The sequence below is a fragment of the Phalacrocorax carbo genome, chromosome 8 (genome assembly GCF_963921805.1).
Source record: "Phalacrocorax carbo chromosome 8, bPhaCar2.1, whole genome shotgun sequence".
NCBI lineage: Eukaryota > Metazoa > Chordata > Aves > Suliformes > Phalacrocoracidae > Phalacrocorax > Phalacrocorax carbo.
The window spans coordinates 34,156,184-34,183,989 of record NC_087520.1 but is presented as its reverse complement, the minus strand read 5'-3'; the positions used below and the strand labels follow the sequence as shown (position 1 = coordinate 34,183,989).

General features: G+C 36.4%; 2 protein-coding genes across 5 annotated transcripts in view; both read left to right on the top strand.

The window, feature by feature from the left end:
- Positions 1-1,428, top strand: part of CEP89 (centrosomal protein 89) — a 45,377-nt gene extending 43,949 nt beyond the window's left edge. For all 3 annotated transcript variants that reach the window (XM_064459531.1, XM_064459530.1, XM_064459532.1), the window contains one exon: positions 720-1,428. In XM_064459531.1, coding sequence (XP_064315601.1) covers positions 720-957 — 238 coding nt within the window. In that variant the 3' untranslated portion in view covers positions 958-1,428. The remainder of the gene's footprint in view (positions 1-719) is intronic.
- SLC7A9 (solute carrier family 7 member 9) lies at positions 1,224-27,378 on the top strand. 2 transcript variants are annotated; one of them, XM_009508977.2, is made up of 14 exons: positions 1,224-1,328; positions 13,810-13,923; positions 15,096-15,221; positions 16,392-16,539; positions 17,491-17,733; positions 18,320-18,445; positions 18,767-18,866; positions 20,663-20,707; positions 21,047-21,170; positions 22,926-23,029; positions 23,896-23,992; positions 25,277-25,426; positions 26,021-26,195; positions 27,144-27,378. In XM_009508977.2, exons 3-14 carry the CDS (start codon positions 15,117-15,119, stop codon positions 27,206-27,208), a joined length of 1,482 nt encoding a protein of 493 aa, XP_009507272.1. In that variant the 5' UTR covers positions 1,224-1,328; positions 13,810-13,923; positions 15,096-15,116; the 3' UTR covers positions 27,209-27,378. The 2 variants fall into 2 exon arrangements, with proteins under 2 accessions (XP_009507272.1, XP_064315605.1); XM_064459535.1 differs by lacking the exons at positions 1,224-1,328; positions 13,810-13,923 and adding an exon at positions 14,420-14,949.
- The last annotated feature ends 428 nt before the right edge of the window (positions 27,379-27,806 follow it).

The window sequence follows — 27,806 nt, the reverse complement described above, 5'->3', positions numbered from 1 at the left end:
GAGGAAACCCAAGAGCTTAAACATGACCAAATATACCTTGAAGTCTGCTGCTGGAATACACTGCATTATTAAACATTAGCTGCCATGTTTGAAAAATAACCTTGTTCTTCAGAAAAATACTAAATAATTCATTCATTTATGCTTGGGCAGTGAGAGAAATTGGGCCATAAGGTTATAATGCCTTAAGGGCTGCCCTTCACTATCTTTGCCTTCCCCCCTGCCCCCCCCGGAAAAAAAAACCAAACCAAACAACAAAACCCCAAAACTTTACACCACTTCTGTTTGAGCTCCACAATGAGGCACTAGCTAAGCACAGAGTCTGATGCTCAGTTTGATCAGACATTTGTAGCCTCTGAGCAGAGATGCAGAACTCAGCCCCTGGCACAAAGGGACATACCTGTTAACGGGACACAGAACTGCAGCCACGACGGATCCCGATTCAGTGGATGGTGGCAGTCACGATATTTGGATCTCACACACACCACTCTTTTATGTGGACTTTATCCAACTTATCACATGGGTCCAAATCTCTTTCTGATCACATCCTCTCTAGCATTACCTTTAGTGGGCTTTGTTAAAAACAAAATTGGAATGCATTTCAGTCAGATAATTTCAAGCATCTAAATACATGCAGTTTATAATGTTCTTATCCATATTCTGTAATTACGTACTGCTGCAAGGTGTTCTTAAAATCAGGATTTCTCTTCATTTTTTCCTAGAAAAGTAGAAGGGGAACTTGACATCATTTGGGAATCCACATCCAAAGAAAACAGGAGAATAAGAGAACTCTTACATAAATCCCTGGAGAAGAACAACATGTGGAGCACTGTCACACTTCATGAGCCACACTTAGATGAAACCTCTCAGAAGGACCTAGTTTACGGACATGATTTTAGCTATTGTGATGTGAAACCTTCATCCCCTACTAAAAATGAAATTCAACAAGGATCTCAGTGATAAAAATAAAGATGTGTTATTGCCTCTCATCCAAGAAAGAGAACTCAGTGCCTGAATTTGACTTTTTCGACAACACAAGATGCGACAGAACATTTACCTTCTTCAAAATCACAGTATTTTTAGTGTCGTCAATATGACAACAGCCTGTTCTCCAGCTGTAACATCACTAGTATAAATCTAGCCTAAAATATGACTTTGTTTTTTGAAGAGAAGGCTATTTCTTGTTAAGGCAAAATGTGGTACAGCTCCAAGTTAACACAAAAAGACAAGTGTCCAGTTAACAAGATAAACAACTGGTAAGCTTGGTGTTCCAGCAGACACATACCTTGCCACAAAACAAGTGAACAGCAGGACAGAAAGCCTCCAATATGGTAAACAATGTGTCTCTATTATATGTATTTTAATGAAAAGGTCAAATTTTAATAAATTCTCCCAAAATCACCAAGTAAAGTTTAGCTGAGTATGATCAAAGTTGAAAAAATGTGTTGTTTGTTCTCGGTGCTGGTGATGAAGCATCTTGAGATCCTGAGATGTCCCTTAAACCAGACTGTCAAAAATCTTGCCTGAAGGACTGACAAAAATTTGCCTGGTGGTGCCTGAATGCACAACTGTCCACTAAGTGGATTTACAGGAGTCCAGGCTCATAGTTGTATGACAGGAATAATGAAGAATCTCATGGGCTTTGATCAAAGTTAACAAGAAGACTAGAAACCAAACTTAAATACCAAAAAGAATACATACTGTTCGTGTGTAGAAAGTTTCCTGCTTTCCTGAGGTGTTTTCCTTCAGGGTAAAGCCATGACTCCCCAGAACAGGGTTATTTAGGAGCGGGTGTGGAGGGCACCTCCTCTCACACTACTCTCTTCAGCGCTGTGTCTATGGACCATTTCTGTAGTCAGCTTCTGCAATAGAGTGGAAAGTCAAAGACTACAGAGCAGTTGCAAAATCTTAGTGCACTTAGATACCACCTTGATGAGACACAGAACACCAATGTAGTCAAGTCATAAGCATGCACGAGTTCTACAATCAGTGGGATTTTAATATGTACTTGAATTACTTTTCCTTGGCTGGGAATAAAACGAGTGCAACCACTTTACCAGCTCGTCAGGATAAAACTTCAACATGCCACATTAAGACTCTGACTAACAAAACTAGCACTACCATCTTATGGTCCCTCCCAGACTTAACCAAGAGTTACAACTTCAGATCCTTTCATTCTCCTGGCTCTTTCAACTCCATTATTTTAGGACTCAGTGAGTCACAATAACAACCAAAACATCAGAAGTGATTTTTAAGCACAGTCTTAAATAAGTTAATATATTAAGTTGGGGGGGGGGGGGGGGGGTTTGCTGGGGCTTGGGGGAAGTGGTCTGTTGCTAAACCAGTCCTGTCTCCTGTCTTCCTTGAATTTGAAAAAACTAATATGGAATGGAAGGTCTGAAATACCTATTCAGACAAGTCATAGGTAGACTATATAGACATACACACCCCTGATTTCCATACAAGCTCCAATCCGCATGCATGCTTACAGTAATCCTGAAAGACCATCAAGCAAACATGGCTATACCCACAGTTTTTCATGTTTTTGAAGGCAGGTTTCAAAAATGAAGTATTTTATATTGTATGTTCAAGATAAGCATCTCTGTGCATGCAAATACAGCCTTGGAACGCCACAGGTACATGACTTGCATATTCTTGTCATCTTAGTTGCCCTTTTGAATATGTCTCATGATTTTGTACAAATAACTTTACAGGGAAAAAGCTATCATACTGGTAATTCCTTAGAAACAGAAGTGAGATTTTCAAAACTCCCTCAATATTAGCTTAACTGTTCTTCCACTTCAATAAGCTGGGAATGTCTTAGCATTACACTTCTGCCAGACCTGCTTGCCATTTTCACAGCTCCATTTTAATATATGGTTCACAGGACAGCACCTTGGCAGTGACACTCTATGTTCAGAAATCATAGAATCATTTAAGTTGGAAAAGACTTCTAAGATCATCAAGTCCAACCGTTAACCTAGCACTAAATGCTACACTTGCTTTTTCATTTGCATATCATTAAAACATTATGTTAAACTTTAAATGAGGTAGCATTTAATCAAATCCCTGGGAGATTATCCATACTCAGTTTCCACAGCATTTGCAAGAAAACTCAGAAAACACCATGTTCCCTTTTGTGGCTCAGGACCACTTTTCTGGCATTCCACAGAATCCTATTAAAAGACATTATAAAAACATAGGTATGTATCACCATTTAGCATTCTTGGACAGTAAAATCCTGGAATTGTTTCAGATTAACAGAAGCAAACATATTTGCAAGAGTGTCAAGTATTGTACAAAGAGAATTAATGATTAGACAGGTGCCTCTTTCCAATTCCTTCTGACAGTTAGGAAATAAATTAGTTTTCTCTTTCTACTTTATGAACAGCTAAAAGAATTGGTTTTCCCTGAAGTCTCTTTCAGATGAAAGATAAATCTTAGGTTCCGGACCCTTTTCATCTTGCATTAAAACACTTGCTTTTAGTATGTTTCTGTGTATAAGTAGTACATTAAATAATGTTTATGGCAGACCACCAATTTTAGGATCAGAAAAAACCATAAAAGACAGCCATTACACATACAGATATTCTTTTGAAAAAAATACAATTTTTAAAATTAAAAATTAAAAAAAGAGATTGCCTAGCGGACAATACCACTACTTAATCAAACAAAAAATCCAGTGTCTCAAAAGCTAACTAGGAGAAATAAAGGGCTTAAAGGATGATCACCATCACTTCTATGCTTAAGAAGCAGTTAAAAATAAAAACAGTTTTCTCTGAGCACTGGAAGAAAACCCCAAATGAGCCACTAGAAATGAACCCAGTTTACGGCATGGTGTATATTTTGGTAGTTACTCTTTCCAGCTTCAGAATATTGAAAACTGAGGTTAATTCCAGGAGGTGCAATTAAAGATAATTTTAACTGCATCATTTGATAACCAAACCCCACAAGGAATCACTACAGGGAGTTTATCAGTACATTTTATTTCTTAAAAAATCTTTACAAGTTACATATATTTTTAATTCACTCCCCCCAAATATACGCACGTGGTATTGAAATTGACGACTTGAAAATGCCGCCCAAGGAGGGTGCTGAACTCCTGATGCAGCACCAAGTGCAGTTAAGAAACACTGAGCACTTCAGCATTGCAGATCAAATTTCAGGCAATTACATGCTACTTGAAAACAGGTGTTGTAAAAGTGAAAAGCTATTCAGTGGGGAAAAAAAGTATGTTCACACTGGATTCTCAGGCTTTCCCAGTACCATACAGAATGCAGTGCCCTCTCCGAATCTATGCCCAACCCGTTTATCGCACAGCTCAATAGCATTGCTGAGGCACTACCTGCTGCCGACGGAAGCTGCACCTCAGCAGGCCTGGACCCACAACTGGCCTGGCAGAGTTTTGATAACACTTGGGATGACTGAGGTTGCACAGAATTGTGTAGACTGGCCAGAAAATGCCTCATTCTTTTAATTACCGGAACTGTGTGCAGTTTTACTTAATATGCTTGCATCCATTCAGCAAAACAGCTTTTTTCTGCTGCTGGGAAAAGAAGTCCTTCAGCCTGTCCTTAGGTTAACAGACCTATAAACAAAGTTGCTACATTACATTTTATTACAACTCGGATTAGGCAAATAAACCCGTCATGAACCACAGAAAGATGCAGTGTAACCAACACACTGAATGAGAGATAGATGGGCTGAACTTAACTGTTCCAATACTGAGACTTTTTATTTCACAGGCTGAGAATACGTGCAATATACTCTTTTCCATATATTGCCATAGAACACAGGCATTTATCCAGCAGAAGGAACCCTGATTCAAATCAGGCAACTAAAACAAATTAAAGGATACTTTGGTTCCATCCAAAACCAGAAAAAAAGAGTTTTAAATGGGTTAGGTTGGAATTAGATTAGAATGTAGGAAACTGAAAACTATTTTTGTTTATTACCAGTGAATAGATGCCATCATGCAAGTACAAGATCCATCCTTTTGGAATGAATAGACAGCATTATCCTCTCGTATTAATTTCTCATTACTAATTAATTCCATAAAGATGCATTGCCAGTGAAACAACATTTTAAGACCATAACAACATCATCAGTGAATTAGATGCCAGTGCTGGGAAGTCTAGTCTATAATAAACTTTAAATTATGTTCCAGGCAAGCAGGAGATTGACAGTGTTTTACTTTACCAAAGGAGCAGGGGAAATGGACAGATTAAATAAGGGGTATCAGACAAGTCTAAAGAAATACATGCATCTCATCACAGTGTAAAAGAATAGTTAAAGAATAGAGCGATCAGCAGTTCTCAGGTATGGCCACCAAGGACCTTCCTTACCAAGGCCATGGCCACCTTCCTTACCTTCTCCTTCTGTAGCTGTATTAAAAACCCAATTCAAACATACTGCTACCTTATGCACAGTGGTTCTTCTCCACAGTCTTCTGCTCTGCTGCAGTTCTCAACAGGAAGATAGGAAAGAGAAGTGCTACCGAAGTTAGATGTAAACAGGACAAGTTAGGATAGAACTTGAACCAATAAAAAAACTAGTTGCTGGTATGTGTTCTTCCCTTTAAAACAGTACTGAAAGAGAATGGTGTCACTAGTCCAATCTAATGTTTAATTAAGGACTAATTGCAGTTTGAAATCAAAGGTGAAAAGAAAGGCATCCCTTTCACTACCAAATATGGGCCAATCTCAATTTTCCCATTTTCACTGCGGTAGTCGTGCTGCATACACATACGTGCAAGTATTCTGGACACTGTTTAATTAGTTCTCCTCTCCACTGGTCATATGAGTTTAATCATCTTGCAATTCTGAGCAAAAGCACAAACACCAATTTCTCAGATTTTGGTATGAAAAAATTTGTTAGCCTATATAATCTAAAATAATACAGTCAAAAGGACAGGGGATCAAGACAGCATTACAAAAACTACTTGAAAATTAATTCTTGTGCCCTGCATTTTAGCAATATACTAGAGATAGCTCTGTACACCTGAAGAACTACTTCTAGCTAGAACAATTTAGGAGAGATGTAAGAACTAGAGCTTCCTTATAATTAGCAAGTGTAAACAACTCTCCATTAGCACACCAAAACTTACAGGTGATATAAGTATTTCAAAAGGCCAACTTGAAAACCATATTTGTCAGAGAAACCTTCAGCAATGAAAAATTTATTTCACAGCACTACATTTACTAGGAACCAGTTGCAGACTTTCTACCATCATTGAAAACATTTTTTTTCCGATACAAAAACTGAGTAAAAGCAACTAAAGAAACTCCTTCCCATTCAAAATAAACCTGCATGTCCCTACCAAAGGGAAACAAATATTTTCATGATGTTGAACTGCTTGGGTGATAAGATACCAAATCAGGACAGAACTGTATTTGATGGCTTTGTACAGTGCACAAACAACAGGATCCTGCTCTTACTTAGGGACTGTGGTCACCCTGCTTTAAGATACATGACTTGTAACCACAAACATTTTGAGAAGCAGTAGGAATTCAACTCTTTTTCAAACTTCATATATCAAGGTCTAGTTTTCGGAGAAGTTGCCCTCACAAAGTCTGTGATCTTTATGAGCAGAGATTATGACAGTGCTCATAAATCATTTAATGGTCTTCAAGACCAAAGCCATCAGCTTCCAGAGCTTCTCTTTCCAACAGGATACACTTAGAAGAGATGAACAGCATCTAAACTGAGTACTGCTATAAAAAAATGAGAGCATGAAAAAGTGTGCAAAATAGGCAAGGGTTACAATATCAAGATAGGAGCTAATCTTGTATGATTTTTGAAGTTTCTTTGGTTGCAGGGGATGTAATGCTTTTATTTAGCCAAAAAGGGCCCACCATGTAACACCTGCCAACTGCTGCTTTTGCATTTATCAGGCACCAAGTGACATGGTAAAATCCTTCTGCTAGCACCTGCAAAAGGCTGTTAAATTAACCTGCGCCATCAAAGCAGAAAGCTCCACATTCACCTTGCTTCAGCTGAGAAATAAATAATGAGAGCAAACAATGCAAAAGAATAAAATGTAAACAATATAGTGCATTTTACTATAGATAATTCTTTAAGAATTAAGAAATTTAAATATATTATCTCCTACAGCATTAGACATGGCTGCAGTTGACCCCAGTTAACTACTAGGATCTTGTTACCTCACCTTTTCTCCACAGAGTGAAAGATGACTTTGAAAGATGACTTCCCCCACTAAAATTTTGTTTTTAAACTCCCTAGCCCTAATACTATACAATAGTAGCCATTGACCGATTTAATTGTTTCCACTCCTTGCTACTACAAAGAAAAATGCAGTACTGCTAAACCACAAGAAAGCTAGTAATCTGGCAACATTTACTCCAGGTTCATCTTTGGAGGGAGCCTCTAGGAAACACAAAGTTACAGATTTCTTCTCTAACTAGTGTGTGAAAACTAAGGAAGAAACAAAACTTGTAATCATTCTTCACTTTTCTGTTAACATCAAGGATGGAAATAAATTACTTCAAGTAACCTTTGAACAAGCCACACTAAGTAATGGGATGAAGTTCATGGAAGAAAATAGCATTGGGAAAAATCACCAAAGGCACAATCTGAACTGTAGAACAACTGCCTTAAGAAATTCAAAATCCTGAAGCTGACAGAGGCGGCAGAGCTTCTGTCACACAAATGCGTGTAGAACTTGTTACCTAAACTCCTAAGTACTACCACGTAGTCTGTGGACATTATATGGATATTGTAAACCTCTGACACCTGCACCTCCTGGAGCAATCAAATAGACAAACAAAGGTCTACTTTTCTCTCTCCAGCTGGCACGATTTGCATAGAAATCACTTTGCACATACCAAAGCACATACTGTGAATGCTTCTCAGCATTCACAAGTATAAACTCAAAGCTTTCAGGATGTTTTGTATACACAATAATTATGCAACCATGAAGGCTTTTCGTGATACTAACTGTTATGTCTTATGAAGCTGGTACCTTTGTTCTGATTTCTCTCCCATGCTTGGTGTAGTTTTCAGCACACTGCAGAAAATCTAGGATCACTGAAAAATACCCTTATAGGAGGATTTACTGGGCCACTACTGGCAGATACTGGCTTTATCTTTCATTAAAGGTGTGTAATGAAGGCATCCATCTAACTTCCTTGGGCAATATGTTCTAGCCCTCCACCAGCCCATTTTATTACAGCATCCTCCCGATTTTGCACTCTTCACAAATTTGTACATTCACAGTATTTTCCCTCAGCCACAACATAAACACAACCACTAAACAGAACAGAGGGGCACACTCTTGCAGAACAAACCTTTTCCCAGACTGACATTCAGCCACTGCTTCTTTCTGCTTAAGTTTTTCAATTAGTTCTTCATCTACTCTGTTACTGATTTTAATATACTTTTTTAGACCTTTGCTCTGCAGTTTGCTGGCAGAATATAGAGTCACCAATAAAAGCCCTTCCAAAACCGATACATATCTATATCTCATAGTATTTCTCCCCTACCAACTTGGCTTATAACTTTGAGAAATAAAGCCAGTTTATTTTGGCAGTTATTGATAAATTCATACTCACTGCAACTCATTCCTTTAGAGTCCAGTGTCATAGCTATTACTGGTAGGCACTGTAATACACTAAAGAAACAAACAGAATACTCTTCCTGTTTGCACAGGTAACAACTGCTATGCATCTTTAAAGTGCTGAAATGAAGAATTAACTATCCTGTTCTGAGTAAATCATCACCTTGTATTTAGAAACAAGTTCCAAACACACTCAAGTGTGAACGTGCTGGAATTTTGCATAATCAAGTAAATGAGCTTGGTTAGTACACAGGTATTGAAGAAAACTGTACCTTATAACCCCAGAACTTAATGAGATTTTAAAAATAATATTACTTTGCTTTGTTTCATAGATACTAAACTAAATATAGATACTTTACCGAAGAAATTATTTGGCTGATTTACTCTATTACAAAAACTCTACCCATACCTATTTATCTTTTTTATGGTATCCACCTGACGTTAGCAACTTACTACTTTACCTCAACCACTGCTGACAGAGCATACCAATTCTGACACACTGCACGTTCCTTCTATTTACAATATCTTCCAGTCTGTAAATTGAACCAGTGAAGTAGTTTCACCTTCCTTTCACAAAACACGGAGCATTCTTCAATTCCTGTCAAGAAACTGAGAAAACAATTCAGAAGTTGTGGTACTCTAGTCACAATAATGTTTCATTGCTGAATTTACAGAGTGTATTCTGTCCATAGTAACTAAACATAATCTTCCCTAGCAGAACATTTGGATTAAATAATGTGATTATAAATTCGGAAAGCAAACACTGCCACCACCTTCCCAAAACCAAAACAAACCACTGGAGAGTCCAACGCATTTTCCAGCTATTCTTGAAAGACATTGACATTACTTCTTACTCTGTTGTCAGAGCAGAGCATTGCATGCTCTGTGCTTCAGGTGTTGTGTAAATACTAGGGAGATTCTGACACTCAGACACATTAAGATAACCATGTCCTAATATCCTGTGACCTGAGCATCATTCATTTTCTAATTTCCAGCCTATTAGAAAATGTCCCCAGCCCATTTACAAGTAATTTAAATTCAGCTGTTTTCTTTTTCCCTTCCTCTCTTTTAAGCCAGAAGGATGCTGTTATCTTTCCAGCCACAACATGGCTCTTCAACAGCTCAGAAGAAAGCCCCCTAAGATTTTTCACCATTAAAAATTCATGCCACTATACTGGCACATTGCATCAGGAGTTCTAAGAGCTTTTCCACTGGGATTACAAATCGTTGGCTGGCAAGGCACAGCTCTTCCATTTAGGAGAGCTCTGAGCACTCATCCCACTCTGCAAATCTAATGTAAATAAATATGGTAAAAATTCTACAGTGTCAGTCGGCTTGAATCTAGAAGAGCAGATGCACTTTGAAGGCCTCTTTACCTTGAAAACCTCACTCACAGAGTGTAAGATCTTTTTCCTGTACTAAATTAATTTTAACATGTCTGTATAAACATGCATTGATATGAAATATCTAAAGATATGATACTGTAGTACTTAAAAGGTTTTTTTATATCTATCATGCATTTGGTTTTGGTAAATTCAAAATTAAACGGAGACCTCAAAAGTAGGTAGCACAGAGCATCATAACCTCTACGGAGTGCTTTAGTATTCAGTGCTTTCTTTCTTTAGCTAGAAATGGGCCCACTAAAGATGCAACCATCCAAAGCCAATGGTATCTGGTAGCCCCTCCTTGATGAAACACTAGTGGAATGCAACCTGAATTCTGGACTCAAAACAGAGATCAAAGTGAGGTGCTCACTCCTCAAACCAGAAAAGAAGAGGAGCTGGCTGCTCTGTATTAGGGAAATCACTAATTCTGATCAAGCTCTCAAAGACTGTTAAATACATTGGCTGCCAAAAGCTCTGAAAAAACTCTGATTCAATGTCGTCAAGCTAATTTTCTTCACAGGCTATCAATATTCCTTTAGAATATCCTTGAGAAGAGACTCCTTGATTTTTTTTTGTGATCTTTTGGATAGAATGGAATACCCAGCATTTACAAATTCATGAAGAATCTCTGAACAGCTGTGCTTATAAAACATAATACAAAAAAAATATTGTCTTACTAAAACAAATGGACTATTCAGGCAGGTGTAGCGCAAAACCTTTAGCAAACCTGAAGATCTTTTCAACAGACTTACTTGTCACAGATGCAAAACCAACTACACTGTAAAAAACCAACCAAGTAGGGAAACAAACTGCAGGTATTTAAAAATCATATATACTATGGGCATTAAGAACTATGTAGTCACCTAATCTTTCCTATCGACTCCCACAAAATGCAAAGATCTTGCGATCCAGTGGCACAAACCAGCATCGACACAGCTATTAAAAAAAGCTTATTTTCTTATATTCCATTTGCAGCATGCCTGCAATTACTCAGAAAAAAATTTAAATGCCGTTAAGGATAGCAACGGTGAGATCACTTCTTGCAGCACATTTATTAATGGTAGGATTCAAAGAGCAAGTGCAAGTAAACAGACTGGTCCTCTGACCAAAATTAAGTAACCTGTTAAGTAGCAAGGTTAGAATGGAAAGTATCCATTCTGAGATACTGCTAAGCTACGACTAAATCTGCAAGTTAGAATGATCCTTAACATTTGCTTAAGAATTGGTCAAAGCAGAACATGTGCATTACTGCAAGCAATAAATACCAACCCTAACACATATTAACCTTTATTATTAGTGACTAATGATAATAAAAGGCGTATTTATACACCGTGCCCTTACTATTCCCCGAATTAAAGTTGAAAATTACTTTTTATGACTTAATTGGTAAATAGCATTTGAAAAGGTTCAAACTACACTGTTTAGATAGGACCAGCCCACAGAGTGTTTGCTTCTGCAGCCCCTTGGAATTTGAACTCCTTGATCTCTTCATCTATGTATATATTTCAGAGGGAAGGAGTCTTTTCCCATGGCTGTAAAATGACATTTCTCTTCTCCATGAAGAAAACAGCAGTAGAATCCTTGAACTCAATGTTTATTTTTCCCTTAAGTGGCCGAGGAAGAAAAGGATTGCTGGTAAAATTGCAAATCCTTTAACAACTTTACAGCATCCCCGGAAGATTAACCCCCAAAACAAAACTAGATAATAAATAAAGATACTTTTCCATTTTTATAAGAAAACACAGGCTAGTTAAGGTCAAGTCACCGGCAGAGATTTAAGACACTTATTGAACAGATGTGAACTCTTCAAGTACACGTTCCAGGTTGACTAAAGAAACTGGTTGCTCAGGCCAAAAACATATTTTCAATATTGCCTTTATTGTACCTGAAGAAACAAAGTATAGATCTGATGCAGAAAAGTAATCTGAAAACATCATGAGACACGTAGAACATACATCTGCACAAAAAATTCCAAAGATTACCTACGCTAAATCTAAAAAAACCTCCTAAGCAAAACTTTACTTAATATGGAATTTAAAATTACATATTCCATGACCTTTTCATCAAACTTACATAAGGTTCCCCCCCCCCCTTTTCTTGTTGGTCTGGAAATTCCAGCATAGAGATGATGTGAAAGGTGCATCTACTGTATTTTGAGGGACAAAGCCGCATAATATGATTCCTTCCCTTCTTTTTTTCTTTTCACATTTGCTCTTTCAACACTGTCTGTGGCATTTCAGGGAAAACATGAGAACGATAAGGAGATTTTAAATCTTAATTTTAATTAATTAATTAGAAATTTATCAGCTATAGAGAACATAGAAGTACATTATATAATATCTGACCCCAAACAAGGCATCTGCGATTAACGGAATGCAAAAACATTAGTTTATTTAACCCTACTTCACAATTATAATGAAAAATATTTTAAAGTCCTTGTAAAAGATGCAGAAAAAGGAATAACTCGTTGATATCTGGCTTTTCATATTTTGTAGTAAGACTACAGTTTTAACTTTCTTTATTCTCTTTATCTGGAGGAAAAAAAACCTTTTGTCCGACTTTTATTCAGATGGTAATTTTTGAACAAGAAGTCAGTTAAGAGGGAAGAGTTTCTCTTGAAGCTTAACCCAATTTCTGTAAGAATTAAACAATAACAAAAAGAGGAACAAATAAAACTGAGTAAAAGAAATACAGCTTTGCTTTGTTTTCAGTGCTGACATTACTTTGCAATCTCAATCTTGGAGAAAGACATTCACAGCAGAAAGTCTGGCTCAACCATCACAAAACATGGCAAATATAAACCCATTTAGGTTTGTTTCACATTTTGTTAGTGTCCATTTTTAGTCACAGATTTACATCAACATTTCAAAAGGCAGGAATTCCTGTTGATCAAGCCTGCATGCTTAAACAGAAGTTTTTTTTTTTTAAAAAGGAAACCTGTCAAATCATGCCAGAACACAGTTTTGTTGATACTTGGATCCAATAGTTTGGTCTTATTTCCAATCCTGTACCACTACTGTTCATAAGGTATTATCTTAACAAGATAACAAGTCTTAACATCAGTGACTATTCCCCATACATCTTTTAGCTTTTAACAGTAGATGTATATTGAAAAAAGTCAGCTGAAGTTAGATCAGGTTGATCAGGACTCACTGGTCTGGATGTCATACTGGAAAGCTGTACAACTGGCATTGACAAAAACAATGAAGTGAAACAGCTTTTTTGCAAGTATTTCACGGATAAGTAGCAGGAACAGAAGAAGTGACCTTATTTCAGCATTCAGGATAACAAGACCTTTTTCCTAGATATACAAATGTATAGAAATAGAGAATAGCATTTTTCACTAAAACAAGATTTTTAAACATTTACAAAAATGAAAAATTAATTGAAACTGCAGGTGAAGGGAACACAAGCTGCACCCTCAGCTGCCTTCAGAAAACAAAGGCAAGATTTCTACTTACACTCCTCTACCTCCTCAAGCTAAAAATATCAACTATTTTTACAGGATGCAGCTAACCTCTGGACAGATATTTTTAATGCACCCAGAACACAACAATTGCTTTACTGTTATCTTTCCACTGTTTCTAAATTAGAAAGTGCCTCATATAAAATCATCAAAATAGACTCTTCACATTATGGTTCACTCTCACTACGTAATATACTACTTAGGTATTGGACAAACATTCTGATGAATGGAACAAAGACTTTTTTTTTTTTGAAGATAAACTAATTGGACTATTGGTTTACCTGTGGCTCCTATCTCAAAGCTTCTTGGCTGAGAATGGGTTTAATGTTTACCTTTTATAACCTCTGTACTTAAGCTGCTGCTGCTTCTGCGTGTTCTGGTTTCAGACATGGACATGTCTTGCTGTCTAACTGGCTGGTAAATCTAATGGGAGAAAAAAAAATACGCTATACAAAGATTCCTGGAGCCTGATTAACACCAAACAACTATAAATAAATAAGGTAAGTGAAGGTATTAATTGTTACAAGATGATGACTAAAACATTCTGGATACAAGACTTGAAAGAGAGAAGTTGGGCACAAAGCTGTAATAAAATTCCGTGACCCAAGTCCTGCATTCCTTCCATAGGCAATTTTCTATTGTAGGTTTAATCTTAAAAGTTGAATTCATGATTATTTCTTTTAAGAAGCTTTAATTCAAAACATAAACTGGATATCTTTATAGCCCAAATATTTCTGAAGACCAGCAGTACTGAGATAGCTGTTCTGTCAATACAAAACGCTACAGTATTTGTAGCCAAAAATTACTGGATATTACCTAAATTGCCTGAACATGATGCATTCCTGAATTACTGGCTGTAAAACTGCAAAATGATCTTCAACATTCAGATTCTAGTAATTATAATTGTAGGGTCTGAGGAGAGAAGAGATTTTTGACTGAATCAACTTTTAAGAATCAGGACCTAACCCGATCATTTTCCTTCACTATCTCAGGTTGTATTTTATGCCAATACCTCGGGAAACAAGCAAAATCATCACGAAAAAAAATATCACAAGTCTAAATTTAAATTAGAAAACAAACTGTTCACATTCCAATTCTAAACAGAACAAAACGTTCAGCAGAAGACATTCACCCTGAGGCAACACGGAGAAGACAAGTGACTCTCTGAGGCAAAGAGCTGCTAATTAGACAATTACAGGAGACAACACTTGGTTTAGCAGATACTTGCATCTCCAAGGAATTGAGACAAGGCCTAATTTAACAAAGATCAGAAAGAAGGTCTCCTAGATAAAACAACAGACTAGCCTGTGGGAGAAAGATTCAATCTGCCTGAACCTCCAGAGGAATTAAAAGGAGGGACTACCTATAAAACCTAGATTGTTCCGGTAAGGAGATCCTCTCAGCTGAATGTAACCTGAGACAGTAGAAAGATATTCACTGCCAGGGGGGTATGAGAAGAATCCACAGCAAGTCAGATGGATGAGGCGAAGCAGACATAACACCTCTTCGATTTAATCTCCAAGCAGGTAGTTAGATGGGAGTGAGCAACTGTGTGTGTGAGTGAGTGTGTTTTCTGGCAACATTTAACTACACTATTTTGGACCCATCTCTATCAGCAAAACTCAAGCAAACATTAACATGCTAGACTGATAGATTGTTTTTATTTCCTTAGAGATTTCAACAAGTAAACGAAATGGGTGAAGAAAGCTTGAGGAAAAGAAAAGGAGGGGACGATGGAGAAGAGGATGGACAGTCCATTCAGAGTCATGAACCCCAAACGATGAACCTACAAAAGCAGGCAAAACCTTCTCTTTTCCAACTTCAGTCCGCGTGCGTGAGGGGCTGGCCGAGGGAGGCAGTAGGGGGATCTGTGCACATCCATCATTGCACAAAAACTGCAATTGTGATTCCATTTAGCAGTGATGTACTAACGTCTTGACGGTGTGGTTGGTTTACATTTTAGGAAAATGGTAATTACTAGTTAAATAGCTCTGATAAAGAATATGTACTTTTTAATTGTGGTTATAAGTCTTTGAATTATTTTTCTGATAACTTCAAAGCTCATCAAGTAAGACACTTCATAAACTTTACTGTTTCTTTCCACACGTACTTCTCAGAGGCTGAAGTGGGCTGTTCAGCTCATTGCTTCTGGAAGTTTGTTAGTGTTTATGGCTGTAAAACAGCCACTGGTACTGAAAGACAAGCGAAAATTTGTTTCCTCCAGAAAATTATGATATACTTTGAAGAGAGATGTACAAGTTGCTCTCAGGAAGGACTGGAATTCCTCTTTAAATTGAAGTAACCTAGAAAAACATTCTCTATGTAGTTTTAGTTTGGTGCCAAGACTGGTGAAACATTGGTGTTATTAGACTAGCCATAACTAACAATAAAATTTAAGTAGCCCATGCCATTGGTTTTTTTGGAGACACCTCAAGTTTTAGTTGTTTCACTTAACATGTAGGTCACTACAAAGTCAGGAGAACATAGTCTTTTCATTACCTAGCTGTATCAAGGTAACTCCTGTGCACAAATATCTGAGGCAAGGAGAGGAAAACAGCTGCTTAAAAAAAAAAAAAAGACTCCACCCAAGAAAGTATATTTTTGAAGCTTAAAAAATTCAGAATTCCTCAAGTTCTCATAAAAGAATTTCAGCGTTTAATCAAATAGTGGAAGGGGGATGTTCACCTGTACAAGGTTAGATTTCAGATCTACATATGGATGGTTTAATAAAGCAAATACACAGGCAGGCAAAGTCCAAATAACTACTTCCAGGAACAGCAGGAGTATGCCACAGGGTGTGCATGCATCTTGGAAAGAAAAGAAACTTCACACAGTTTACTATATTACTTAGTAAAAGCTGTATGTTGAAAGCTGAAAAAATAAATCAGTCATGACAATTACTATAACTGCATTAAATAAAAAATTATTGAATTACTAGAAATTACCAAAACTTCTCCTTTATTTCAAGGTGGGCCTCATCAGTGGAATCTGTATGATTGTTGGTACAATTATTGGCTCAGGTATCTTTGTTTCTCCAAAATCAGTACTTGCCAATGTTGGAGCTGTGGGTCCTTCTTTAATCATCTGGGCAGCCTGTGGAGTTCTTGCAACATTAGGTAAATAGGTCAACAAAGAATTTAAACCTTTGCTTAAATCTTTGTATCTACTATTTCTGCATACTGCTCTCATTTCACAAACTGGCTAATGGCACCTAGACCAAAATCAACCAGACCCAGACGACTGTAGCAGCACTCAGGCAAAATTTAAGATGTGTGCTATTTATAAAAGATAAATTAATTTTTTAAAGTTGTAAAGCACATTTTCAGGTCCTTTTGAAAGCAAGTTTTAGCTTTGCTTACTTCAGCCACTAAATGTAATAAAGAGAATACTTCTCTACTTAAAGCACAAGCAAAGTGTGGAATTTACTGGCAAGCGAGCTAGGTACTTCTATTTTTCCACCTGTAAAACTGTGTAAACCTAATATTCTATCATCTGAAAATTTAGCACTAAGCACCCCAAAATATTTCAAGAAGTAAACCAAAAAGGAATTCTCTGGGCACTGTGTCAAGTACACGGCATACACAAAAAACCAACCTTTAAGCAAAATGCCAGATACAGCAATAAATCTAGAATTATCACTGTCCTTTAAAGCTGAGCTTAGTAAAATTGTGCAGCTAGTCCATTTTTTTTTTTCAATTTTCCACAGGGTAGGTCAGCCAATGCAGTTATCACTTGGATACTTCTTATGGTGTTGGTTTATTAAAAAAAAATGCAATATGAAATCAGAATGTTTATACTTCATTTGCTGAAGTCTTAAACACAAATAGGAGTAAATTCTGGACTGTAACTTACTAGTTTGTTTTTCTTTTTTCCAATTGTTCAAAAGTAATTAAAATTTTATTTCACATAAAGTGCACTGAAACACACAAAAAAGTAATAATTTATTGTATATACCCATTTCCTTAACTTTGCTACCTATAAAAAAGTGATAATCTGCTCTAGCCAGTCATAGTTTAAGTAGTACATAAGCTAAATAACCAGTAATAAGTGCTTCTCTTGTTATTCAGGGGCACTTTGTTTTGCTGAGCTTGGTACAATGATCACAAAATCCGGGGGAGAATATCCTTACCTTATGGAAGCATTTGGCCCAATTCCAGCATTTTTGTTTTCTTGGACAAGCTTACTTGTCACAAAACCCAGTTCATTTGCAATCATTTGTCTCAGCTTTGCGGAATATGCATCAGCTCCTTTTTATCCGGGTTGTGATCCACCCCAAGTTGTCATCAAGTGTCTTGCAGCAGCTGCCATTGGTAAGATTCATACTTTTTTAAGAAAGAGACAAGATCCATAATTGTATAGCAATTTCTATTCAGCACAGTAAGACTTCAGCAGGTCAGTCTTCATGAAGACATCAGGAAGTGACCCTACACTGAAAGCAACAGCAAACTTTGGAACACAGTTTTCTTCTTTCTACAGAGTCCCTCCCACAACAACTAATTCAACAACATATAAATAGGCTAGGTTTAAAAATGGTTTGTTCCTAGTCCTAAGTTCCTTTTATTCTTACTATGGTAGATACAGCTGTAGAACGAATGCTTATCTCTAGCAGAAAAGGAAAAAAAATTAAGCATGGAGAAATTCTGTATTTATCAGAATGCTGTGCAACTTCAATTTTTTTTTTTTGTTAAGGTACTATCAATCTAGTTCATAACTGTTTTTCCTTGCTATTTTAAAAGTTATCCAAACATAGTATGTTAAAAACCTGTTTCAATAATATAGACAAACAGTGTGAGGAAAAAAGCAGTAGACTAAATAAGGGAGGGGGAAAAGGTTTTAACCAGCAACTCTGAATTCTGAAAAATTTAATGCAGAAATTAATAAATTTATTTCTTTTAGTGGTAATTACAATAGTCAATTCACTGAGCGTGAAGCTGGGAAGCTATCTCCAGAATTTTCTCACAGCTGCTAAGATGATCATTGTCACAATCATTATTATAAGTGGAATTGTTCTCCTTGCACAAGGTAATTAAATATACTTTACTTGCAAAAGTTATTTTAGCTTCTACTATGATCATTAAAAAAAAAAATTCCCACTGACAGAAGTGGCACCACAATAAGGCGCTCTCTATTCAGGGTTTTAGTTCCAGATCTCTTGGACACTATGGTATTTTGTTTTAGAGAAGGGGGGTGGGAACACTACAGACCAATGGAAAAATTGGTATTAATTGATTTTAACAGTGAGATGTTTTAAAACATGAAACAGATGTTTGAATGTTTCTTCACCTGGTGTGGATTAAAGGAATTAATTTCAACACTGATCAGTAATCTATATCTTATTTGCAGGAAAAACTGAAAACTTCAAAGATTCTTTCAAGGACAGTAAAATTTCTGTTAGTTCTATTGGTCTGGCATTTTATAATGGACTTTGGGCATATGATGGATGGTAAGATATCTTTACTAGCATTAATGGGTACGGTTTAACAGCCTTTAACTGGTTTGCTCTCTCCCTGTAGAACTCAAAGATATAATCTGAAAAAGTTAACATCTGACTTGTTATTAAGAATCTCTTAATGAATTCTGGAAAAAGAACACCAGTTTGGTTAAAAAAAACCCCAAAATAAAACAACCCCAAAAATCCCAAGCCCCCCCCAAAATCCTAAAGTTGCTGTTTATTAGGGAAAGAAACTATACTAGATCCTGAAAGGGCTAGTGCTTTGCTGCTGAAGGTGCTTTGATATTGTGGTCATGAGAATGTAGTTCAGTTTGATTCCATTACATTAGGCAAAAGGGCCTTCCCAGAACCCCTACCGGTTACCCCAAATCCAATTTCTTGTGAAGTATGTAGCAGTGTTTGATTAGTACAGGAAAACAAAAATATTAAGTGTCAGAATTCAAAAGATTCAACTTTCAATTTTTTTCTTATTCAGTTTCATTTGGAATTAATGTCAAAACATTGGAGTCTTCTTCCCTGAGCAGCTTTCAATATAAAATCTCCACATCTGTTTATCCATTACTATCTACCCTGTTAGACTTAAGAAAACACTTTCATTTGAAAATAATCATACATATGCATGGATTTAGGTTTACATTTATGATCTACATAAAGCACTTATAGTTAATACTCAGGAGAGTGCTTTCCAGAATTATTTTAATAAGAATAAACTTACTTACTGGCAAGAATATTTAAGTTAATCCCCGCTATCCAGAAAACAGCTTACACATTTCATTTCCTGAAACTAAAGGGAATGTCTGTTGGTCTAGGGCTCTCTTGACACAAATTTAATATCAAGGTCCGATCCATTAATGCTATTCTTAAATGTTCAAACTGTGATAGTTTGCATATAGATCCATATTTTGGAAAGAATTAAGAATATTAACTAACAACAAAGCAAGTCCCATTTAGATGCTTATAACTGTATTTACTTTTAAATGGATTCCTCTTTCAGGTTTTATTTCCAAGCTTGAGTGCCTTAACTCAGGCATGTAAATCTGCTAATTCAGACACTCACCTAGATTTTTTACGGGGACAGGGAAGCCAGTGCCTAAATAATTATTTCAATATGTAAACACCAGGCATTGACATTTGAAAATCAGCCTATTGAACTATAAATACCAACTCCTCACATTTTCAGAAGTGGATGAGTAAAAAAAAAAATCTTGTTTCAATCTGGTCTACAAGCTTTAGCAAAAATGAGTATTTAGAAATTATAATTCTGATATGTGTAATCCTTAAAAAGGTTTTCATGCCAGTTTTCTAGACAATATGACTTACAGAACAACTGTGAAACATCAGCAGGCTTGCTTCAGTCCTGGCATGGGGTATGCTTGCACTTTTATTTGAGAAGACTCAGACATTGCAAAGCTTGAAGTTCAAAGGTCTTCCTGTAAGTCTGAGATAAGTCTGCCAAATTTTTGTTCTTATTTGGGGTATTTTATCCAAGAATTAAGACAATCTGATTTAAAAATCTCAGTGATACTTCTAAAACTGCGAGCAGGAAAAGATAATGGAGGAAGAGAGGGTCAATCAGGAGGCTGACATTTGCATAAGAAGCTCCCATACATAGTTTTTTGTCCCACAGTTTTACCACGTAAAAGACTGGCCCTACCATAAGGTGTTTTTTTTTTTAACTGAAAAGGTAAAAACCAGTAATACAAGAAATAACACCTGACTCTATAATATATTATTAGTATTTAAACACCTGACTGCTAATAACATTGTATGAATGTTTTTCCTTCTAGGAACCAACTCAATTACATCACAGAAGAACTTAAAAATCCTTACAGGTAAAACTATATAGGAAAGCAGTGTTTTTTAACAACAGAAATCAAACACTTAATATTTTTGTAGAAGCAGGCATGTATTTTGCTTTGGTTTTAAATGCAATGGTTATTCAAGGTTTAAGCATTAATGGACAATAGCTAATTAGCATCTATAACAGGCTTCATAAGTTTGCATAAAGTTGTATTTTCCTGTTTTAAAATCCTGGTTTCCATGGCTCTACAGTAAAGAAATGTAAATACACCTAAAAAGCATATGGGGAAAAGTAAGAGTCCACGGTTTACTATGACAACTCTACCAGTGATACAGCAATGCTGATGGAGTCTTACTTTTGCATTCTTTAGAAATCTACCGCTATCTATAATTATTGGAATCCCCTTGGTTACAGTTTGTTACGTTCTGATAAACATTTCATATTTCACCGTAATGACTTCAACAGAACTCCTGCAGTCCCAGGCAGTTGCTGTGGTAAGCCACTTTACTTTGTAATAGAGCATCTGAAGAAGGCTGTGTGCATTAGAGTCATGAGCAAAAAGGAACCTGTAATTTTTCTTGGGAAACAATTAATTTCTGTCTCAGCTGTCAGTGTTACCTTTTTCCCCATTTTCTTAATGTAAAATTTATTTCAGTAATGCTTAATTGAAACAGTAGTTCTGTCACATCCCAAGAAAAAATAGGCAAGCGAAAGTAATGCAGTCTTCAGCTAACATTCTGTAAACGTTACAGCTCAGAGGTTAACTGTTTTCCATAAGCACCAAAAAGATGGAAGGAAAAGTAACATCTGACTGCTGCTTTGCCTTTTTCCATGTTTCCAATATTTCCGGGAAACAAGTGCATGCAAAATGACAGCAGATCAAAGTTTGTCATTCTGGAGATAACAGCAAGTAGCCCATAATTCTCTTCCTCCTTATTCTTGCCTTTTTTCTTAACAGAGCAAAGTAATATCCCTGATAACATGATCGCGAGACATACTATTACAGACAGAATTAGAGATCAAATAAATTTCTAAAACCTTAACATATCTGTCTCTTCAGTTCCACTCAGTACATTTTCCATGGGACATTTGTCTCCGAAATAACTGTTGAGAGGTCATGCAGCAATTTTTCCTAATGTTAGTTTTTTTGGGAAACTAACAGTATGTGACATGCATGCAAAATGCAGTGTAGCACAGTGAAGTACGCCAATGTAGAAATACTTAAAAATGTTAAAATGTTAAATATTTTAAAATTTAGAACTTCAGTGCATTTCAGCATGTTGTTTGCACCAAGAGGTACAGCAATGTATATCAAATTATATCTTGTTTCTTACTAGTTCTTACTAGTCTTCTTCAGTACACCACTAAATTTACAATCTATGAACAACACACATCAGCTAGCACTAAACCCAGACTAAATTCACAGCAAAATCTCAAAGCTGCCACTAAGGAGTACAAAGGCAGCATAGCAAGGAGCAAAAGGAGTGCACTGTATAAAGAGGTCTATACATCTGTAAGTAGACTTCTAGCTTAGCACTGATAAGCATCCCACTACCGGACAAAGAAACACTGATGTTACAGTTGTGCAAAACCAGCAGTCTGTATGCTTGACTTAAGAGTTAACCACCTCCTAACTAAAAATCCAAAACCTACCTGTCCAAAAAGTTTTACTTCAAATTTATTTGCAGTAGATTAGCATACCTACATTGTATCTAATCCATCCTGCAGTAACAACATACTGTGGCACAGGTGAAAACTGAAGCACAGTGGAGGGCCTTAGCAAGGTTGTCTTTTCCTTGTTCATCTATAAGGCCTAGGCTGTCATGCCATTGCTATTAGTGTTATTCTTTCTGTATAGGCTGAAACCACCTTGTGTATGCACGGCTCTCTGCTGCAATGCTATCTTTCTTTTTGTTTTGCAGACACATCCCCAAATGAGATGCCTTTAACAGAATTTAATTTCTATGTATTTTTTACATCTGTCTCCCAATGTTTCCTACAGATGCTGCATCTCCAACACCACAGCAACAATATTCCACTCTTTATAGAGTGGTTCATTAATTAATCCAGGTCTCCATTTGGCAAAGCATTCTTTAATAACTACACAAAATAGAAACCATATGTTTTTATTAGTAACATACCTTATACACCCATTTACTGTACTTTTAAAGAGGCTCCAACATTACTTAGTATACCAAATGGTAGTTAAAAATGACAAAAAAGTGATTAATTTTAATCCCATATCCCAGACATTCGGAGATAGAGTCCTTTATCCAGCTTCTTGGATAGTTCCTCTCTTTGTGGCCTTTTCTACAATTGGATCTGCCAATGGGACCTGTTTTACTGCAGGCAGGTAAGCTCCCATTCTAAATATCTTAAAATGAAAACTTTTAAAGGATAGAAAAATGTATTTATACACTTATGTATCTACACACATAAAGATACAGAGATTCTTCTGATCCAAACATACAAAATATAATTTAAAACTACCTGCAAATCTAGCTATGTTTAGTTTTCAAAAAGAAGCAGTGGCTATGCAGGTTTGAAAAATCAGAAAATAAGGTCTCCTATTCTTAATTCAAAGCAGGTATAGTACAAAAGGTTTGGGTTTTTCTTTACCTCTCATCAAGTTTACAGCTAAGAATTAAACAGTTAAAATTATCAGCAAGAACACGACTACACCAGTAATGATAGAGATAAGAATTGGGAAGGGAACCTATTTCTATTAGTTGTTCAACACTTCTATTTACTATTTTAAAATATTTTTTATTTCAAATCCATCTGAATATGATAGGGCTGTAAAGACCATTTTTTTGGACAGAAAATTCTCAACATAGCTTTTTAATATGAAGCATATTAAAAATGAAATATTTAATGAAAAGGGACATGGTAGCTAACATTTTCTTCCAAAATAATTTTAAATTAACTGTGCAAACTAATGATTCTGAAATTAGTTTCAAGTTCACTACTTTAATACTGTCTCAGAATTATTTTTAAGTTCACTGCTTTATTACCGGTTATTTCCCTTATTTGAGGCTACTACAATATTCCTTAAATCCTACTGCATATCAAAGGAAATACCAATGAAATTATATTAAGATATAGCCACACAATAAATCAAACCTGAAAATTAATGGTACTAATTTATTTTTTTTTAAATAATGCCACTTAAAGCCTAGGTGCCACACTAACTAGACTGCCTTTCTTTTGTTCTGTCAGACTTGTTTACGTTGCAGGTCGTGAAGGGCACATGCTAAAGGTGCTATCTTACATCAGTGTTAAGCGTTTAACACCAGCACCTGCTATCATATTTTATGTAAGTATATATTCGAAGTAAGAAATATTATCAACAAAAATTGTCCAGTAATACGTGCTTTCATAATTTCTTACTAGTAGTCTTGACATAGATTTTGGCCTGTCTAGACAAGAAAATTGTTAAATACACATTAGGAGAAAAGGCTACATAAAACCCCCCAGTTTCTCAATTTGAACAGTTACATTCCAGAACTGGATATTAAAATCAAAATGTTTTTAAGAATCCACAGCATAAAAACAAAATTAAGAAAGTTAGATGAATTATTAGTATGAGGCAAATCCTTTATTTCACAGGATGCCTGAAAGAAAGCTATCACTAGCCTGCCTATTTCCTCCCTGTAAGAAAGCATTCACATCTCACTAAAAACAATTCCATTCAGTAATACATATTAAAATAAACCTAGAATATCTTGGAGCGCATCCACAGAAGAGCAATGAAGCTAATGAAGGGTCTAGAGCACAAGTCTTAAGAGGAGTGGCTGAGGGAGCTGGGGTCATTTAGTCTGGAGAAAAGGTCTCCCCTCAACCTCCCTATTGCTCTCTACAACTACCTGAAAGGAGGTTGCGGCAAGGTGGGAGTCACTCTCTTCTCCAAGGTAACAAGTGCTAGGATGACAGGAAGTAGACTCAGGCTGCACCAGGGGAGGTTTAGACTGGATATTAGGAAATATTATTCCACTGAAAGGGTTGTCAAGCATTGGAACAGACTGCCTATGGGAGTGGTTAAGTCACCATCCCTGGAGGTATTAAAAGATGTCTGGATGTGGTGCTTAGGGACATGGCTTAGTGGTAAACTGGCAGTGTTAGGTTTATGGTTGGACTCCATCTTAAAGGTCTTTTCCAACCTATATGGATGGCTCTGTGTATTCTCTGTTATTTTTATATACTTTACTCATTTGTCTTATCTTCAAGGTAAAACAAGATAAACTCAAAATTCAATTGCTCTGTTGACTCCCAGTAACTTTAATAGCCTGAAAATATATTTAGTATCCTCACTTCTCCAAGATACACAGTCAACAACAAAGCAGATTAACACATACAAATTCTAAGTCTTTTGACTTAAAATGGAATTAAGATTGCACACAAAAATAAACCCATGTTGGCAGAATGTGGACACTATCTTTAAAGGTGCTGCAATACACTTACGCTCAAATGTATTTGCTTAAGCAAAATCATTCACAGATCACACTCTGGAACACCATAAACATAAGCCTATACTGACACAGAAGTAAAATTCAGCCTTCTTTTATAATAGCCTATACTAATTTTTGTTTTCATTTTTTAGGGGGCCATTGCTATTATTTATATTATCCCTGGTGACATTGATACACTTATAAATTATTTTAGTTTCGCAGTCTGGCTGTTTTATGGTTTAACTGTACTTGCACTCATTGTTATGAGGTTTACAAGAAAGGAACTCAGGAGACCAATCAGGGTAAGTTCAGCATTCAGTATGGCTTTTCCTCCACTCACATAAATTCTGAAACACAAACTCATCCTAGATATTTGGATATTTAAACAACATCCTCAGGCAGACTCCTCCTTTGGTTTTTCCCCCCCCGACCTGAAACCTAGCTATTTATTTGTAGTTCTTCTCTTTGGTCTAGTTTTGCACTAGGACAAAGCTTGTAAGGACTGAGAAAAGATTACACAATGTCTGTTTTTACTCGCACAGACCACAGGCACAAGCCAGATCTCCTAGGATGGGAAACTGCAGTCAGCAGACTACCACTGACAGTAAGAGTACCCAAAATAAGACCCCAGGTCACTGCACTGGAGTCAGGTCCCAGACTCATTAAAATGCAAAATTTTTACACTGCAATTTAGACAAAGATATCTTGATCAATGATTTAGCAGGAGAGTTTTCCCTATCCATATTCTTGATACTCTTTCAATTGCCCCATTTAATTACATAAATTTTAAAAGGAAAAACTGCATAAGGCAATGAAAACATTCTTCTTTCATATATGCAACTTCCGTAAGAAGAGCAAAAGAATGAACAAGTAATTTTGTGCTTTCTGTCTTGCAGATACCAATCATCATTCCAGTCATAGTGACATTAGTCTCCATTTTACTGGTATTGGCACCAATCATCAGTGCACCGGAATTGGCCTATTTGTACTGTGTTTTATTTATACTTAGTGGACTTATAGTTTATGTACTTTTTGTCCACTTTAAATTCAACTGGCCCCAAAAAATATCAAGTAAGTATACCTCAGCCAGCCAGCTCCCAATTCAACAGAACAGCACTGAGCTTTAGATTAAAGTAATTACCATAGTGAAGCTCATTATCTGGTCCATTCCATCTAAATCACGAGTGGGGTGTGGAGGGAGGCAATTTTCCAGACATATAGTGAGCTTTACTAAATATTGTATTTTGTTCCTTCCTGTGAAGAAAAAGTAATGCCTGACTTCAGAAAAAATGGTACTATTTAAAAAATAATTAAAACATCACTGTAGTAGTATGAAAAAACTGACTTTTAATATTAACAAATATTTTATCTGGAAAGTTAGTTTTTTCGATTGTTCACATTTCAAAACATTGCTTTAGCTATTAACTAAAGATTAGCAGACATACATTCTTATGCCACAAACCACTCTGCTTTTAGCTCAAGTTATCAGTTTTGCTATCTTAAATAAAATGTTAACAGCATTAAGACCAAAATGAATCACAGTGCTGTGGAGTAATGTGAAAGCTGCAAGAACCCCGTGTGACCATTTGTAAAATCATTTTGCATAGTCTCAGGAGCAGCTCTCTGCAACTATCTCAGGGAAAACAGGATACACAGGTGTTTCTAAAAGGGAAAACGGAATCAGCTGAAGAGGAAAGAATGCCCAGAATTAGTTCTACAGACCTTACCCCCCCGCCATCATCTGTCTCCTGATGCCCGGGATTATTAAATATTATGTAATTATGCAATTAGAAATATTGTGCCTTACTACGAGCAAGTTTAGAAACCCTGGAATCCAGTAGCTTGGGTCTTGAGATTGCTTTTATTCCTCACCTCTTATGTTTTAGAGTTTGAGATATGACCACAGAAAAAGACAACTACTCACAAGGATAATTTTCTCACTTAGAAAAAATAGTATAAGTCTAAAGAGTAATACTGTTCTCTCAAAGCCTCTAATAACAACTTTTTTTTTTTCCTCAGAGCCCATCACTATGCACCTTCAGATGCTTTTGGAAGTTGTTCCAGCAGAGGAAGCTGCTGAGTAAAATATTTTATATGCACCAGTTTGGTTTTAAGTGCCATACAGGTTGAAGGAGATTCAGTTGAGTTTGGCACACATTTATACTTTCTAAATTGTTATGTTAATATTGATGTATTATTTTTGCAACACTTTAGTACTTGAAAAATGTTCAATATAAAAAAGATTTCTGAGCCAGATTAGTGTCCAGCAGAGCAGTTTTCATTGTTTGCTAATATGTTATGGTATCTTACTTTCTGCATTGAAATTACTCAAAACAGACAAAAGGGGTTCTTCAGACACGTCAACCACAAGCAGAAAAAGAAGGAAAACATAGGCCCACTGTTAAACAGAAAAGGAGAGTCAATCAGCAATGATGCAGAAAAGGCAGAGGTCCTCAACACCTTCTTCACCTGTCTTTACCAGCACTGTAGGGTCCCAGGCTTTGGGAACAAAATTGCCAATTGAACCAAACACCGACCCACCATCAGTGAAGGAAGAGTTAGTATATCAATTACTACAGCAGCTTGACCCCCACAAATCAATGGGCCCTGACGCCATCCACCCGAGGGTGTTGAGAGAGCTGGCTGACATCATTGCAAGGCCGCTCTCCATAATCTTTCAGA